General features: G+C 44.8%; 1 protein-coding gene across 8 annotated transcripts in view; it reads left to right on the top strand.

Moving 5' to 3' along the window:
• Positions 1–18,835, top strand: part of USP33 (ubiquitin specific peptidase 33) — a 165,951-nt gene that overhangs the window by 122,806 nt on the left and 24,310 nt on the right. For all 8 annotated transcript variants that reach the window (XM_030208095.1, XM_030208091.1, XM_030208098.1 and 5 more), the window contains 3 exons: positions 925–1,105; positions 2,956–3,082; positions 13,220–13,389. In XM_030208095.1, coding sequence (XP_030063955.1) covers positions 925–1,105; positions 2,956–3,082; positions 13,220–13,389 — 478 coding nt within the window. The remainder of the gene's footprint in view (positions 1–924; positions 1,106–2,955; positions 3,083–13,219; positions 13,390–18,835) is intronic.

The following is an 18,835-nucleotide window of genomic DNA, read 5'->3' as shown; positions in this document are numbered from 1 at the left end:
GCTAGGGCTCTTCAGCTTTGAGAAGAGACGGCTGAGGGGAGATATGATAGAGGTCTATAAAATACTGAGTGGAGTGGAACAGGTAGATGTGAATCGCTTGTTTACTCTTTCCAAAAATACTAAGTAGTAAATTTAAAATGAAAGTATTTCTTCACTCAACTAATAATTCATTGCCTGAGAATGTGGTAAAACCAGTTAGCTTAGCAGGTTTAAAAAAGGTTTGGATAATTTCCTAAAAGAAAAGTCCATAAGCCATTATTAAGATGAGGGAAAATCCGCTGCATATTCTAAGATAATCAGCATAAAATCTGTTTCACTGTTCTGGGATCTTGCCAGGTACTTGTGACCTCAATTGGCCACTGTTGGAAACAGGATACTGGGCTTGATGGACCTTCGGTCTGTCCCAGTGTGGCAAAGCTTATGTTCTTATGTCCTCAGATTGCCCCCATTACAAATGAGTAACTTTTGCTTTATTGCTTGCCTTCTAAACATTCCCTAAATGATATTCTTTTGCTAGCAGGTATTTTGACCCTCTGTTGGGACAAAATGAAAAACAAAAATTCCGTCTCCTGCAGGCTCCTTTATTTGAAATATTCTGAAACAATCATTCTAGATTTTCTTCTGTATTTTATGCTTAATTAATAAATTGTGACATTTCAACTACATAAACAGCAGAAAGGAAGCTAGTTTATTACTTTTAAAAGTTTCCCACTCTTCCAAAGAACTTAAGGCAGTATATATTGTTACTTAATGAAATCTGATAGGTTTTGTTTAGGAATTTGACTTACATATAGATGAATTAGTGTCTTTTCATGTGTGTTTGCTACTATGTGTTCCATCAAATTGAGAAATTTCTGCTTTGATATCTAATAATTCTGAGAATATTTAAATGCATCTTAAACCATATACCAATTTCTCTTTCAGATTCTGTGCATTCATCTAAAGCGATTTAGACATGAGCTTATGTTTTCTACCAAAATTGGCACCCATGTATCTTTTCCACTGGAAGGGCTCGATCTGCAGCCTTTTCTTGCAAAGGATAGTCCTGCCCACATTGTAACATATGATCTATTGTCTGTAATCTGCCATCATGGAACAGCCAGCAGTAAGTAGCAGTAATAGAGCTTTTTTAACGTTGGCCTAGCAGTTTCCACCTGCTCCTTTGGACTCTGTTCATGTGCTTTCATTTTCAGCTACAAGGAGCTTTTTTTTTTTTTCCTCTGACCTTTCTATGTAGCTTAGTCATTACAAATATTTAATTTGATTGATTTAAAAATTGAAATGTTTAGATGTTTGTCTTGTATTTCTGTTTTGTTGTGACTGGCTTAGAACTTTTATGATTGAGTGGGATAGAAATATATGTTAAACAAAAAGCACAGCAACAGCCTTTGCCTGACCATACAGCAATTACAGAATGTAAATCAGGCCTCTAGGATTAATTGTTGTGCAGTGAGCAGAGTCTGTGAATGCTGTCTCCACAGCATTCCCTGCTGATCTGCAGGAGAGGAAGTCCTTGGGAATTGAACTGCAGAAGGCTGCCACTGACCCACCAGATTGGCCCCAATTATTTTTAATCGGCATCTTGGCTTTTAAACTTGAAGCATCACCAGTTTTATATTGCTGCTTTCTGTTAAGCTCCTGTTTCTTCTGGGTATGCCATTAATTGTCAATAAACCCAGCTTTAGAAGTGATGTGGTATTTGTATGGTGAACTGTTAGCAATGCATCAATACATTCTCTTCTGAATTCTCATCCCCCGTAATTCTATTAAATTTAAACCTTAATTTACAGATAAAATGTTATACCCAAATGTTCCCTTGCTATTGTTTTATTGCCCTATCAGCTTTCGTTGTTCCTCCATTTTTCCATTGTTCTTCCATTGTTCTATTCCCCTAACGATACTTTGACCTTGTCTTCACATAGCTCCTCACAATGTAACCCATAATCGAGTTGTAACAAATTGTATTTCCATAATTCACAATGTATTGTAAGCCACACTGAGCCCGCAAATAGGTGGGAAAATGTGGGATACAAATGCAATAAATAAACTTAAGTCATTTATATTGGTTTGTCCTATTTGGTCATTGCTAGTGGAGTAATGAAAATGGCTAGTCTCCTTAATCCATAACCTTCACTGTACAGTATTTTAAATGGCCAGTCCTTGAATGTTTGTTTTGTATAGGTGATGGGAATGCATTCTTACCTTAATTTAATAATTAAAAACTTATGCAACTTGGAGATTTCAAGTTGGGAGATAGTACAATTTGATTTTATTCCATTATAAAGCCACCTCCATTTTATGCTTAATGGGATTGGTTCACAACCTTTCTTGTATTGAGATACACCTAACAGACAGTGTTCATATATGTGTCATATTGAACACTAAAATTCACAGATGAACAAAAAAAAAACAAACTTCATTGTTAATAGTAAGTTTAGAATGAATTTGCCTACCATCCAATCCCATACCGAAAAACTGTATGCAATAATTCATTTAAAGATTTCTCACTTGTCATACAAAACAAATATATATATTCAGATTCTGGTGTCATCTCAGTAACGGCAACACAAAATCCCTCCACTGCTAGATACTGTGAGGCAACACAAAACCTTGCAAATCCGCTACTCAGAAACTATATAGAAAACAGAACCTATGGACAGCATTCCAGCAACATTTCCAGTTGGGGTGATGGAAGCAGTTGTAAATTGGGGGTAGTCAGGAACCAGAAATAAGGACCAGTTATGGTTTCAAGAACCTGACTCTCAGGATCTCCCCAGCTTGCAAGCACAGATGACTGTTTACATCAAATATTTTGTGACACATTAGTTGAGAGCCACTGCATTTAGTATAAAGCTTTCAAGAGGCTGGGGTAACTTCTTTATTAAATTTTCAAATATTTTAACCTGTTGAGTGGAAGCCTAATAATATGTTAACTTGTCATCTTGTTAAATTTAGGTGGACATTACGTAGCCTACTGTCGAAATAATTTAAATAATTTGTGGTATGAATTTGATGATCAAAGTGTTACGGAGGTTCCAGAATCCATTGTGCAGAATGCAGAAGCATATGTGCTGTTCTACAGGTAAAGACATTTAAAATGAAAAAGAGAAAATTTATGAGTGTTTTATAACTGATCAGGCGAAGGGCTAGCATTTTTAGCTTTTGCACAAAATTAGCATGTACTAACTGTGTAGGCGCCTATAGAAATATTGTGAGTGCCTACACAGTTTGCGCACGCTAATGGTTAGCGCGTGCTAAAAGCACTAACATGCCTCTAGTGTGGCTTAGTAAATGGGGCCCTAAATGTTAACCTCTCAAATAAAGCTTGTGTTAATTAGATAAACATTGTACAATAAATGTCATCAGAAGATTCTGTTTAGAGATATGTATTCCTGTTTGGAAAAGGGAAATAATTTTAATTTGACTATTTTTGTTTTTAAAAAACAAAACCATTTCAAGTCCTTTGCATTTTCCATTTTTCTGGAAGAGTGGCATTGTTAGAGCAGTGGGTTGAGAACCATGGTTCGTATCCCTTGTGACCTTGTGCAAGTCACTTCACCCTCCATTGCTTCAGGTGCAAACATAATCTTGTAAGTCCTTTGCAGGTTAAGGAAATACGCACTATACATGAATGGTACTCATCTTAATCTACCAATTCAAAGGCATTACCTAATGTCTCCATTTGAATATGGCCTTGTTCTTGTAGCTGTTGTCTACAGCAGTTTTTGTATGCTAAACTTGTTTTTTTGTATGGTGCCTTACATAGTTTTCTCTGCAAAACCATTGTAGAAGATGAGCAGATCACCCGTCACATGTTGGCTGATGTCACTGCCATCAAGTTTCTTTCAGAGATTTCCAGATATTTCTTAGACTTTTCTGGGCATGTGCAGAAGTATGCATCGTTTTCATTATTTAGGGGGCCATTTACAAAAGGGCATTCCATATCATCATGCTGATCAATCCATAGACTGGTGGGTTGTGTCCATCTACCAGCAGGTGGAGATAGAGAGCAATCCTTTTGCCTCCCTATATGTGGTCATGTGCTGCCGGAAACTCCTCAGTATGTTCTCTATCTCAGCAGGTGGTGGTCACACACAGCAGCAGCTCTGGCTAGGTCTCCAAGCCTAATCCTTAGGTTTTGTTGAGTACCTGGGGTTGAGGGCTCTTCTTGAGCAAGTGCAAACCTGGTGGTGCCAGGTCCCTCCTTTTCTCCCCCCTCCCGCTGGCTCCGTTAAAAAAAAAAAAAAAATTTTGAACGTCCTTTAAGAGCGTTTATTTCAACGTTTATATCAGCGTTTATTGCAGCTGCTCACTGGGACACCAGTTCGTTACAGCTCGGAGCGAGAAGCAGGTAATTTTTACCTTTTGTAGCGGGCAGGGGGTTCCCCGATCGGTCTCCACGTGGCCTATGGCATCTGAGGGCGAGGGCGCGAAGAATCGCTCCCCGGACCGTATGTGCGCGTCTAGCGGGGATGCGGGGGTTTCAAAACCTGAATCGCCTTCTTTGGGCGTCAGTTTGGAGGCCGGTCAGTGTCCCGGTTCTTCCTCCGGTGCGGCGGTGTTTCCTGCCATAAACGCCCATCCCCCGCTGCTCGCCCCCCACCATTTTGGCCGGCCACTCTGCTCGGACGGCTTCTTCTTGGGCCGCCCTCGAGGTGGGAGACGTTAATGCTATGGTCGCCCTTGATTCGGGCGACGGCAAGAAAGCGGCCAAAGTTAAGTGCCGTTTTCCCGCGCGGCTCCTTCTCAGAGTTTCGCGCCAGACGCCATTTTGGATGCGCAGCATGTTTCTCCCCCTGCTCTTGCGAGCGCCGGTTGAGGGTGCGTCTAGGGCCATGGCCCAGGCTGCAGAAGTGCACAGTCTGGGGGGTTTCTCCCCTGAGTTCGTTTTGCTGCTGCATCAGGCTTTCCTTATGCAAAACGCTGCCCCTGCTCCCCTGTCCGATAAAGGGGTTGAGGCCTTCGGAAGCAAATGCCCTCGGGTGGATTTCCAGGCCCTAGAGGACTCTGTCTCCTCTGATGTAGATGAGGGCAGCGTATCTGAGTTCTCCCAACGGTCCTTTGGGGATTCCTTGGAGGAGACAGATTCCCGCTCGGATGGAGCGGATGACCCCTCTGCAGCGCGGATCTTTCGCTCAGAGGATTTGCCCAACATGTTAGTGCAGGCCATGAGCATTTTGAAGATTTCCTCTCCGGAGGACGTCTCTCCCTCAGCCTCTGCTGGCTCTGCCATTATGCTGGGGACGAAGCGCCCGCCTAGAACCTTCCACGTGCATGAGGCCATGCACACCTTGATTTTGGCTCAATGGGATGTCCCAGAAGTGAGCCTGAAAGTGGCTAGGGCTATGTCCCGCCTCTATCCTCTGCCTGAAGGTGAACGGGAGGCCTTTCTTTGGCCTACCGTGGATTCTTTAATTACTGCAGTGACTAAGAAAACGGCGTTGCCGGTGGAAGATGGCACGGCCCTAAAGGACGCCCAAGACAGAAGATTGGTGGCGGCTTTAAGGTCGTCCTTCGAGGCGGCTGCTTTAAGTTTGCAGGCCTCAGTTTGCGGCTCCTACGTGGCCAGGGCGTGCCTGACGATTGTGCAGCGGGCTTCCCCCTCGGATCCTTCCTTGAGGGCTGATTGGCCGGCCATGGAATCGGGCTTGGCCTACTTGGCAGACTTGCTGTATGATGTCTTGAGAGCCTCAGCTAAAGGCATGGCTCAGACAGTCTCTGCACGGCGCTGGCTTTGGCTGAAGCATTGGTCTGCTGAACACGCCTCTAAGTCTCGCCTGGCTAAGTTGCCTTTTAAAGGCAAGCTGCTCTTTGGGGTCGAGCTGGACAAGATTGTGACTGATCTCGGCACGTCTAAGGGCAAGAGGTTACCGGAGGTCAGGGCTCGGGCCAGTGGTGCCCGCCCCGGTTCCTCCAAAGGACGGTTTCAGGAAGCCCGTCGGTATTGCCCGGGCAAGTCGGGCTCCTCTGCTCCCTCTTCCTTCAAAAGGAACTTCTCCCCCAAGCAGCATTCCTTTCACAGAGACCGCCGTCCCGGAGGTGCCTCCTCCGGTCCTCCCCCAGGGTCTCGTACCCAATGACGGGGCGCTGGTTCATGGCCCAGAGCAGATTGGAGGACGCCTATCCTAGTTTCTGGGCGAGTGGACCAGGGTAACTTCAGACGCTTGGGTGCTGGAAGTCATCAGAGACGGCTACAAGCTAGAGTTCTGCCGACCCTTAAGAGACGGGTTTGTGCACTCTCCCTGCAAGTCTCCAGTCAAAGCTGTGGCAGTGCAGCAGACTTTGGACAATCTGATCCGCCTGGGTGCGGTCGTTCCGGTGCCAGAAGATCAGCTTGGCAAGGGACGTTACTCCATTTACCTTTTGGTACCAAAGAAAGGAGGTTCGGTACGGCCTATCCTCGACCTCAAAGGGGTCAATCGGGCCTTGAAAGTTCGGCACTTCCGAATGGAGACTCTCCGCTCTGTTATAGCGGCAGTGAAGGCAGGGGAGTTCCTGGCATCCTTGGACATCAAGGAAGCTTCCTTGCATATTCCCATCTGGCCTCTTCATCAACGCTTTCTGCGTTTTGCAGTCCTGGGCCAACACTTCCAGTTCAGAGCCCTCCCGTTCGGGTTGGCTACTGCTCCGCGGACCTTCTCCAAAGTAATGGAGGTCATCGCGGCCTTCCTACGAAAGGAAGGAGTACAAGTCCATCCTTATCTGGACGACTGGTTGATCCGAGCCCCCTCTTATGCAGAGTGCGGCAGAGCTGTGGACCGGGTGATTGCTCTTTTGAGCTCCCTGGGGTGGATCATCAACTGGGAGAAAAGCCAGCTGCGCCCGACTCAGTCCCTGGAGTACCTGGGAGTTCGTTTCGACACCCAAGTGGGCAGAGTGTTCCTGCCAGACAATCGGATTGTCAAGCTTCAGGCTCAGGTGGACCAGTTCCTAGTAGCCTCTCCTCTTCGGGCTTGGGACTATGTGCAGCTGTTGGCTCTATGACGGCCACGATGGAAGTAGTGCCCTAGGCCAGGACTCATATGAGACCACTACAACACTCTCTTCTGCAGCGCTGGACTCCAGTGTCTGAGGATTACGCTGTGCGCCTTCCCTTGGACCCAGCGGTGCGCAAGGCGCTGAGCTGGTGACTGAGGACAGACAAGTTGTCCGCAGGAATGCCTCTTTTGACTCCGGAGTGGGTTGTCGTCACGACGGATGCCTCTTTGACGGGCTGGGGAGCCCACTGCTTGGGAAGGACAGCGCAGGGGCTCTGGTCTCCTGCAGAGGCAAAGTGGTCTATCAACCTCCTGGAACTCAGAGCCATTCGGTTGGCGCTTTTGGAGTTTCTCCCGGTACTGGCGTTGAAGCCAGTACGGGTCCTGTCAGACAATGCCACGGCTGTGGCCTATGTCAATCGCCAGGGAGGTACCAAGAGCGCCCCTCTAGCCAAGGAGGCCATGAATCTATGCCAGTGGGCGGAAGCGAACCTGGAACAGCTGTCGGCGGCTCACCTTGCGGGAGTCATGAATGTCAAGGCGGACTTTCTCAGTCGCCATACCTTGGATCCCGGAGAGTGGCAGCTATCGGCTCAGGCGTTCTTGGACATCACGAAGCGCTGGGGCCAGCCGAGCCTAGATCTGATGGCGTCATCGGCCAATTGCCAAGTGCCGCGCTTTTTCAGCAGAGGACGGGACCCTCGATCTCTGGGAGGAGATGCTCTTCTCCAACAGTGGCCGACACAGGAGCTTCTCTGTGTTCCCGCCCTGGCCCATGTTGGGCAGGGTGCTAGACCGGGTGGCAAAGCATCCGGGCCGGATAATCCTGGTGGGTCCGGACTGGCCCAGACGTCCCTGGTATGCGAACTTGATCAGTCTCTCAGTGGACGGTCCTCTGCGGCTGCCAGCGGAGCAGGGCCTGTTGCATCAGTGTCCCGTGGTGATGGAGGATCCCTCACCCTTTGGTCTTACGGCCTGGCTATTGAGCGGCAGCGTCTGAGGAAGAAGGGCTTCTCAGACAAGGTCATCGCCACTATGCTGAGAGCGAGGAAGCGCTCTACTTCTACTGCTTACGCCAGGGTTTGGCGTACCTTTGCATCGTGGTGTGAGGCAGGCTTTCTTTCTCCCTTCACTGCTCCAATTTCTTCAGTGTTGGCGTTCCTGCAAGAAGGTCTGGAGAAAGGCCTGTCGCTCAGTTCCCTTAAAGTCCAGGTAGTGGCTCTGACTTCAGGGGTCGCCTGAAGGCTGCTTCCCTGGCCTCGCAGCCAGATGTGGTGTGCTTTCTCAAGGGAGTTAATCACCTACGCCCTCCTCTGCGCTCGGTGGTGCCTGCGTGGAATCTCAATCTAGTGCTAAGAGCCTTGCAGAAGCCGCCTTTTGAACCCTTGACGAGGGCATCTCTGAAAGATCTGACGTTGAAAGCAGTCTTTTTGGTGGCTATCACTTCAGCCAGAAGAGTTTCTGAGCTCCAGGCGCTATCATGTCAAGAGCCCTTTCTGCAGTTCACTGAGGCAGGAGTGTCTATTCGCACAGTGCCTTCCTTCCTGCCCAAGATTGTTTCTCGCTTCCATGTGAATCAGCAGCTCTGTTTACCCTCCTTTCGTAAGGAGGACTACCCAGAGGAGTACTCTGCTCTCAAATATCTAGATGTGAGACGAGTCATCATCAGATACTTGGAAGTGGCCAATGATTTCCGGAAGTCGGATCATCTGTTTGTGCTGTTCGTAGGTCCTCGTAAGGGTCTGCAATCTGCCAAGCTTACAGTAGCACGATGGGTCAAGGAAGCCATTGCAGCGGCTTATGTGGCCGCGGGGAAGGTGCTGCCTATCCTGCTGAAGGCTCACTCCACTAGAGCACAGGCGGCCTCGATGGCAGAGGCCAGGTCCGTTTCCTTGTAAGAGATTTGTAGGGCGGCAACTTGGGCATCGGCTCATACCTTCTCCAGACATTACCGCTTGACTGTGGCTGCTCGGGCGGAGGCCCGGTTTGGAGCTTCAGCGTTGTGGTCACGGATTTCTATGTCCCGCCCTGGGTGAGTACTGCTTCGGTACATCCCCACCAGTCTATGGATTGATCAGCACGATGATATGGAAGGTAAAATTTATGTATCATACCTGATAATTTTCTTTCCATTAATCATAGCTGATCAGTCCATAGTCCCTCCCAGATATCTGTACTGTTTATATTCTGGTTGCATTTCAGGTTCAAGTTTAGTCTTCAGTTCCTGTTCAGGAGGACTTCGTGTTCAAGTTTTTTCAATTGGATTCTTCAGGAGTTGAGACGATTTTGTTTTACAGTGAGCTGCTGCATTCCTCTCCCCTCCGTTTTTCGGGGCTGGATTGAGACCTAAATTTTGCCGGCGCTCCCTCCCGCTTCTTGCGGCTGTAGGGCAGCTTTGTACCCCTCCCGCTTCGGTGGTGTTAGGGTCAGTCAGCTCCTGTTGCGGTTGCAGGATAAGCCAGATCCCCCCCCCGCATCGGCGGGTGTGGTGTCCCCCGCTCCGCGGGGATGAGCTGGACGGATTCCCCTCCCCCCACTTGTGTGGGGATGAGCTGGGTTGATTCCCGTCCCCCGTTTCGGCGGTGGTGAGCTGGGCAGAGTGTCCCTTTGTGGGTGTAATTCTCTAAGTGCTGAGTCCTGCGGCTGGAGCTTTGATATCGACATACTGAGGAGTTTCCGGCAGCACGTGACCACATATAGGGAGGTAAAAGGATTGATCTCTATCTCCACCTGCTGGTAGATGGACACAACCCACCAGTCTGGATTGATCAGCTATGATTAATGGAAAGAAAATTATCAGGTATGATACATAATTTTACCTTAAGCCCTAATGCATACTTAACGCATAGGAAGATGCTTCCCACAAAACGCATTAAAGCGGTAAGTGGTCCTGTGTTTAATTTTTTTGCAGGTCTTGCATGCTACTGGAAAAATTAGCATGGGACCTGCAAAAAGAAAAAAAGCCCTATTTTACGGCATCGTTAAAAATGGGCTTAGTGTGCAGGAAAGTCTCACGTTAAAACATACTAGGCCCATTTACTAATGCATTCTAATAAAGGGCCCCTTAGCCAATAAATTAGAACAGAAGAGGGAGGACATTGGGAGTATTGGAAAATGTCTGATGTTGAGCAATGATATCACCTTCACATGTGTGACTAGTGATCTGCTGTCTTCATAGAACACCTGTTGCAGGTGAACCACTTCCTTAATTCAGATATTCATCTAGGAATTAAAACAATATACTTTTCTGTGTTTTTTTTTTTAAATAACTTATGCCCTATATTGAGCAGTAAGATACCTCATGTGAAAGGGTAGTGTGTTTTTCATTAAGGAATAAATCACAAATTAAGTTAAAATTTGATAGCCACATTTATGATGATGAATTTTTTGGTATGCAGGGATACATTTTGTGTTGTGCTACCTATAACAGGTCCCTGTCCCTATGAATCTGCAATTGCCTCTCTTCCCTCACCTACCCCACTTAATTGAGTCTCTACTCCTCCTGCTTAGTCCACTGATCCTTTTCCTCTTGCTGCCTCCCACACAACCTCAGAGCTCCTATGCTATTAGTATAGTGTGGTATACAGGAACTAAGTAAGCCTTCAACCTGGTGCTGCTCTTTTTATTTATTTATTTTTTTTAATTTAATTGTCCCCAACCTCGGGGGTTCTTTCTGGTTTGGGACCTGATTCTGTAAACATATCTCTGGCCTGCTGGTTGCATGAACCCTTTTAACTACTACTACTTAACATTTCTAGAGCGCTACTAGGGTTACGCAGCGCTGTACAAAATAAACAAAGAAGGACGGTCCCTGCTCAAAGGAGCTTATAATCTAAGGAACGAAATGTCAAGTTGGGCAGTCTGGGTTTCCTGGGCAGAGGTGTAGAGGTTAGGTGCCGAAGGCGACATTGAAGAGGTGGGCTTTAAGCAGAGATTTGAAGATGGGCAGGGAGGGGGCCTGGCGTATGGGCTCGGGGAGTTTGTTCCACGCATGGGGTGAGGCGAGGCAAAAAGGGCGGAGTCTGGAGTTGGCGGTGGTGGAGAAGGGTACTGAAAGGAGGGATTTGTCTTGAGAGCGGAGGGTACGGGTAGGAACGTAAGGGGAGATGAGGGTTGAGAGGTAAGGAGGGGCTGCAGATCAAGTACATTTGTAGGTTAGCAGAAGCTTGAATTGAATGCGGTACCTGATCGGAAGCCAATGAAGTGACTTGAGGAGAGGGGTGGTATGAGTGTATCGGTTCAGGTGGAAGATAAGACGTGCGGCAGAGTTCTGAACGGACTGAAGGGGGGGATAGGTGGCTAAGTGGGAGACCAGTGAGGAGCAGGTTGCAGTAGTCAAGGCAAGAGATAACGAGGGAGTGGATGAGAGTTCGGGTGGTGTGCTCAGAGAAGAAAGGGCGGATTTTGCTAATGTTATAGAGGAAGAAGCGACAGGTCTTGGCTATGTGCTGGATGTGCGCAGAGAAGGAGAGGGAGGAGTCGAAGATGACACCGAGGTTGCGGGCAGAAGAGACGGGGACAATGAGGGTGTTATCAACCGAAATAGAGAGTGGAGGTAGAGGAGAAGTGGGTTTGGGTGGGAAGACAAGAAGTTCGGTTTTGGCCATGTTCAGTTTCAGGTGGCGGTTGGACATCCAGGCAGCAATGTCGGATAAGCAGGCCGATACTTTGGCCTGGGTTTCCGCAGTGATGTCAGGTGTGGAGAGATAAAGCTGGGTGTCGTCAGCATAAAGGTGATACTGGAAGCCATGCGATGAGATCAGGGAGCCCAGGGAAGAGGTGTAGATAGAGAAAAGAAGGGGTCCAAGGACAGAACCCTGAGGGACTCCAACAGAGAGCGGGATAGGGGTGGAGGAAGAACCATGAGAGTGTACTCTGAAGGTACGATGGGAGAGATAAGAGGAGAACCAGGAGAGGACAGAGCCCTGGAACCCAAAAGAGGACAGTGTGTCCCGAAGTAAGTTGTGATTGACAGTGTCAAAGGCGGCGGATAGGTCAAGGAGAATGAGGATGGAGTAATGACCTTTGGATTTGGCGAGGAACAGGTCATTACAGACTTTGGTTAATGCTGTTTCTGTCGAGTGAAGTGGGCGAAAGCCAGATTGAAGCGGATCGAGGATGGTATGAGAGGCGAGAAAATCAATGCAACGGCTGTGAACGGCGCGTTCAAGTATCTTGGAGAGGAAGGGCAGGAGGGAAATGGGGCGGTAGTTGGAGGGACAGGTAGGGTCAAGCGAAGGTTTTTTGAGGAGAGGTGTGACAACAGCATGCTTGAAGGTGTCGGGGACAGTTGCGGTGGAGAGAGAGAGGTTGAGGATATGACAGATGGGAGGGGTGATAGTAGGAGAGATGATGACAAGTAAGTTGGTGGGAATGGGGTCTGAGGAACAGGTGGTGCATTTCGAGGAGGAGAGAAGATGGGCGGTTTCCTCTTCGGTGATATTAGGAAAAGAGGAGAAGGAGGCATGGGGTGATTGGTTGAGTGGGTGATTGGTTGAGTGGGTGATAGGATGAAGAGGAGGAGAAGGTTTAGAGGTGAATTCGAGGTTGATTTTCTGGATCTTGTCGCGGAAGTAATCAGCCAGTGATTGAGGAGAGAGTGAGGGGGGGATGGGAGCGGAGGGCACTTTGAGGAGGGAGTTGAGGGTGGCAAAGAGACGACGAGGGTTAGAGCTGAGGGAATTAGTCAAGTGAGTGTAGTAGTCCTGTTTGGCGAGGAATAGGGAGGACTGGAAGGAGGATAGCATGAATTTGTAGTGAATGAAGTCAGTATGGGTGCGAGATTTCCTCCATAGGCGTTCAGCCGATCGGGAGCAGGAGCGAAGGTAACGGGTGCAAGGGTTAAGCCAGGGCTGGGGAGTAGTGCGCCTTGTGGGACGGGAAACAGATGGTGCAAGGGTGTCTAGGGTGGAGGAGAGAGTGGCATTGTAGTTGGAAACAGCCTTGTCGACGGAATTTATACAATAGATGGTATTGAGTAGATTTCAATGCATAGCTGTTTTTATAGTGACGCTGTTTAGTATTGTTAACTAGTTTAACATTTTTGGTATTAACGTTTGTTGCACCTTGCCTTAAGCACTATAATCAAAAGAGAAGTAATAACTTGAAAACCAGAAATAACAATAGTAGTGGCTTAAGCCATATTAAAGTACATTTTTTTACTGGTAAATGTATTGTGGCAGTTTGTTAAAATGAACACATTTATGTACACACATTTTGTGTTGTTTTTGTTTGCACTACAGAAAATGCAGCGAAGATGCTCAGAAAGAGAGACGGAGAGTTTCCAGTCTTCTTAATATGATGGAACCGAGTCTTCTGCAGTTCTATATTTCTCACCAGTGGCTAAATAAATTTAAGACTTTTGCTGAGCCAGGGCCTATTTCCAATAATGATTTCCTTTGTATACATGGAGGTGAGTCCATTCACATCTTAACTGATGATCATGAGATAAGTAAAAATAAAAATCAACCCTGTTAATATGGAGAAAAATGTTAGATTTGGGATTTGATGGATTTAGTTGTAGGAGAAAGTTTGTACATTGTCCAGTAAATCTTGCTTAGCTCTTGCTTTGTATATTATTCTTAAACACACCATTGATCGCTCATTCTCAAAAAGTAATGCAGGACGAGCTGAGAAGGCAACAGGAGCAGCTATAGCCAAGTAATTTAAAATAGTCATAGAAAACTAAAACAAAACCAAACAAACTCAAAAGCCAGAAATAAAAGTAAAAAATTATGCAAACGTAATACTAAACAGTTTTGGGAAGAAATACCCCAGAGCTTAAGGCCCAGGAAAAAGGTACTTATTGGTTTTTATGAAATTTCAAGAGATTAAGCTCAGATTGAATGTCAAGGGAAAACTGATTCCACAACCTTGGGGCTGTCAAAGCAAAGGCTGTGACCCATCAACTGCTCTTGTGCATCATCTTGACAGAAGGCACTTGTAACATTCTTCCCTGTGATGACCACAGTGGCCTTATAGGCACATACTACTATAGATGCTCACCTTTCTTCTTAATCGTTATGCTTCTACAGAGTTTGTTTTGGAGCATGATGCATGTTGAGCAGCATGTTGCCAGTGGAAGAGGAATGTGCAGGGGGGAGGGCTTTTGAAAAGGGCAACTGTTACCATGCACTAATTCATGCAGTAACTTCTTAGCACACTTTAGTAAACAGGCCCTTATATCTCCATTCAGTAGCAGAGGTTCAAATTAAGGGCCCCCAAATCAAAATGTCAGGGTTCCAATAGTAGGAGGCATTACTTCAGAAGATAAAGTGGGCCACCTCCTTCCTTGGGCTCCCCTGCACTTTAGAGGCTGTTTGAGTGGAATTTAAACCACTGTTTTTGTTTAAAATACATTTGACCCCTTAGTAGATGCACTAATTAAAACAGTGTTTGTTGGCTATGTGCCATATTAAAAAAAAAAAAAAAAAAAAAAAAAAGAGCTACTGTCCTAATACACCAATGGATGTGTTGTAGATTACTGACGTTTGGATAAAAAAAAGGAGAGGTGGACAAAGTTCTGCAGTTGCCCAAATATTAAAATAGTTCAGATTATAAAAGGATTTGATGAAAGATTTGAAACTGAGTGATGTGCTCATGCTACTGTGATATGTTGGGAGTACCGTGGTTAGCAAGAGTCATATAAAGTTTGTTTTGATAGTTTGTACTAGTGCTTTTTCTGTTACTGCTCCTACTCTGTGGGATTCTTTACCATTATACATTAGATTGGAACCCCCTCTGGTTAAATTCAAGGCCCACTTAAAATGAAATAAAACACTAGGATTGCTTTCTCATTTCCATGTCACAGAGGACTGATGATATGACTTATGTGTGTTCTTGACACCTTTTCCCTATCCTCATGTTGCTCCATTAATTAGTAAGTTAACTTAGTGGTCTTTTTACTAAGCTTTAGTAAAAAGCAGCCTTAGTGCGATCTTTTGCTGAGGTTTCCCCCACATGCTAAGGCCATTTTTACTGCAGCCATTAAAAAGAATTACCACAGGAGCACTTACCGACACCTACTTTTGTAGGTGGTAAGGGTTTATATAGTAATCCAGCACTAACCAGTTAGCATGTGTTAATGCAGATGCACTAACTGATTAACGTAGGAATGTTTACCGTCCACCCCCCAGACATGCCCCTCCAACAAAAGTTTTAGCGTGTGGGTAGCACGCGCACAATTGGAACTTACTGGAGGATGCCTGAGGATGCAGCTTAGTAAAAGGATCCCTTAGGTAATTGTTTCTTTATATGTATTATACATTTATGTATGACATAATTGAAAATTGATTAATTGTGCAATCCTTATGTGTTTGTTTTTGTCCTCTGATTTTTGGTTTTTTTCCTTTTCTCTCCCCTTTTCTATTTTGAAACTTTATAGCTGCTATGATTTTAAGTATTAATATGCAGTATATCAAATTGAACCTTGATGTAAAAATTGATCTAGGATGGCTTTGGCAAATATTGTATTGCACTGCATGTACCTGTTGCAGTAATGGTGATATGCTAGTTTTCTAGACATGCCACCTTAGTAAAATAAGTGAAAATTGTAATTAGTAAGTGCTTAATGCTGTTTGCCATTTCAAATAGTGTGCAGAATTTTTTTTTTAATACAGTGAACTTAAAAATAGCAAATAGGAATCACCAGGATCAAACTTTAGATTGTGCAATAATCATCAGCAGTACAAACAGTAAACCTGCCAAATGTAAGATGTAAAACCAATACAACATTAAAAAAAAAAAGTTATTCATGGTAACAAATAATTTTGGGGAGCAAAACTTTTCAGCAGCATCTTAGTCATTGTGGGGTCCTTTAACTGAGGTGCACCGAAAAGTGGCCTGCGATGGTGTAGACACGTGTATTGGACACACGCAGGTTCATTTTTCAGTGCACCTGCAAAAAAGGCCATTTTTTTGGCTGAAAATGGACTACTACTACTACTATTTAGCATTTCTATAGCGCTACAAGGCATACGCAGCGCTGCACAAACGTGCAGTTCATAACTACCACCTGTCTACCGTGTGGCCCAGGCAGTAATTTCATTTTTTACACGCATCCATTACGCGCGCCGTAACATTTCTGGCGTGCGGTGCTAACCACATAATCAGCATTGTACACGCGCTGACGATTACCACCTGGTTAACGTGTGAGACCTTACCGCTAAGTGAATGGGCAACGGTAAAGTCTCAGGCCCAAAACAGATGTGCGCCAATTTTCATTTTGCCGCACGTCCATTTTCGGCCCAAAAAAAAGCCTTTTTTGCAAATGAGCTGAAAAATGGACCTGCGAACACCCAATACATGCGTCTACACCATTGCGGGCCACTTTTAGGTGCACCTTAGTAAAAGGACCCCTTAATGAGTAAAAGCATATTTTGCATTTATTTGATTCTGGGCCTGCTAATTGGGAGAATCCTAAATTTAGTTTTCCTTTCCGTCCCCATACTTTTAGTCTGGGGAACAAGGGTAGTTTATTTGTTCTTTACTAATTATACAGAGTATCAGCTCGAGGTATTAGCATGACTACAAACATCAGGTACTGTAAAGCTGAAAACATTCTGAAACTAGGTGGGGTTACAAAAGTATTAACTTTTACTTTAAATACAGTAACTATTTACATTTACTTGGTTACTATACAACACTAGACCTTGTCAATCTAATCTTTTCTGCGGATCTAGTCAAACTTTATCACAATCCAATCATCTAATCATCACACCTGCTGTCTCCAGCAGCTAAAGTTCAAGATTCAGGAGTCAGTAATCAATTATTGAATTAAAAAAAAACACACTGCTTGTATAAATGTACTTAAAGATTCAATCCACTTAGCTGATATGTAAGGATCCCAATGTCCTCTTATATCCCAACGATTCACTTGGGGCGCAACAGTGATGAACAGTGTCCATTTGGAGGTGCTAGTTCTAATCCAATAATATTGAAGTGCAGTGCTGTGAAAACATCCTAAAAAACAGTGAAAAATTCTTCCGAACTAATGCCTCAAAAAGCTGTAATCCAAATGTCCAAAATCTCTACATGGCGACATTTTTCGCTTGTAGTAGTGTTTTCAGGAGATTTTTAAATTAAGATATAAAAATTACCCCCCTCAGTGAAAACATCTATATGACCCTCAACATTTTTTTTTAACACTTTAGGGCCCTGTTTACTAAGCCGCGTTATAGGCACATTAGCATTTTTAACGCGTATTTATCATGTACACGCGTTAACAGTGTATTTGCCTACAGTATCCTTATAGGCGCCTACACAGCGCATGCACTAATTGTAGGCGCGTTAAAAACGCTAATGTGCCTTAGTAAAGAGGGCCCTTATTCTCAAACAGAACTGCAAATCATTACTATAATCATTTCGTACCTAAAATCCAAATGTCAAAAATTCTGCATAGCTGGGACACCCGAAATCAAAACTCCACACAGCTCTGTAACTGCCAGAAGAAGCCAACACATGCGCATTAATATAGAACTTAACATCCGTCAAATTTAAAGGGCATTCCATTCCACTTCTTTATTTAGCCCACCAAGTTGAACTGTACCCCACTGATAAAAATATCTCTATTCTAAACATAAAAGGATCTCAGAAACATCACCAACTCTTAGTAAAATCACTTGCTATAGTATCAAAAATCTTAAATCTGATGACGAATAATCTACTAAGGATGCCTCATTGTAGTTATGGTCTAAATTCCTGAGATGCTCGCTAAATGCTGACACTCATAAGAATATAATTGGCGTCTTAGCATTTAGTGCAAACTAAGAACGCTACCACGCCTTTGTAAAAGGGGAAAAGATGTATTTAATGGCAAATGTTTTATTTCCTAAGTCAGCATTTTCTCTGTCCCAATCCATTTAGTGTCCTTATTGGCTTTAGTAGTAGTCCATTTCCCTTGAATTTCATTGAATCAATCATGCCCTGCTCAAAAGAAATTCTAGGGCCTTCACATTCTCACCCTAGCCCTTATTCAAGGCCACTAGTCCTCAAAAATAAAAATTATTATCCTAGAAGAAAAACAGCTTATGCCTATAAGAGGCTGGAGCTGGGGCTTGTTGTCTCAGCAGCAGGATTCAAAACACAGTTCTGTCCAAACAAATAAAAAACAGCAAATACTTCAGTTCAGCAGGATCCAATACATAGTCTATAAAGCAGAAGAAAAATTATCAGGACTCCAGTCCCAGGCCGGTGGCCAAGCAGTCACAAATATTCTAAGAGTCACTGTTTAGAAGCAGTTTTAGTATGCTTTAGAAACTAGCAATGTTCCCAACCTTGTCCTGCCAGTGTATAGCAAAAACGCCTTGTGGGAATGTTTGCACCCCACCTCACCGAGGGGAGGATGTACTGAGTCCAAAAGGTTCTGATATACCTAAAAGACCAGTTTCACAAAGAAACATACCTTCAAGAATTATCTATCTCTTCACTCCTCCCTTGTCACAATGCACATATATGTTCATTACATATATACAATTTTGTAATTTCCCCTGTGTGTACAGGGTATAGAAAATCCTATTCCCTTACTGTACTAATAAAATTATTTACAGTTCTTGCTTATCCTACAAAGAGCATATCATACTTTACTTCACCTCGGGGCCCTTTTACTAAGCAAGCGCATCTTTTGGGCATGACCTGGGCCAGTTTTGCTGCGTCCTGGAAAAACTTTTTCACAGTGGTGTTGCAAAACATTCTGCCCGGTTCTCCTGCTTTCCCTAGCTTTCACACTTCTAACATTTTTCCACATTCATACAGTTCACTTCAATTCCCATATACTATCTCCCTGCCCATCTTCAAATCTCTGCTTAAAGCCCACCTCTTCAACGTCGCCTTTGGCACCTAACCTCTAAACCTCTACCCAG

The sequence above is a fragment of the Microcaecilia unicolor genome, chromosome 6 (assembly GCF_901765095.1).
Source record: "Microcaecilia unicolor chromosome 6, aMicUni1.1, whole genome shotgun sequence".
NCBI lineage: Eukaryota > Metazoa > Chordata > Amphibia > Gymnophiona > Siphonopidae > Microcaecilia > Microcaecilia unicolor.
The sequence above is the reverse complement of the archived record's forward strand: the minus strand, read 5'-3'. Positions and strand labels throughout refer to the sequence as shown.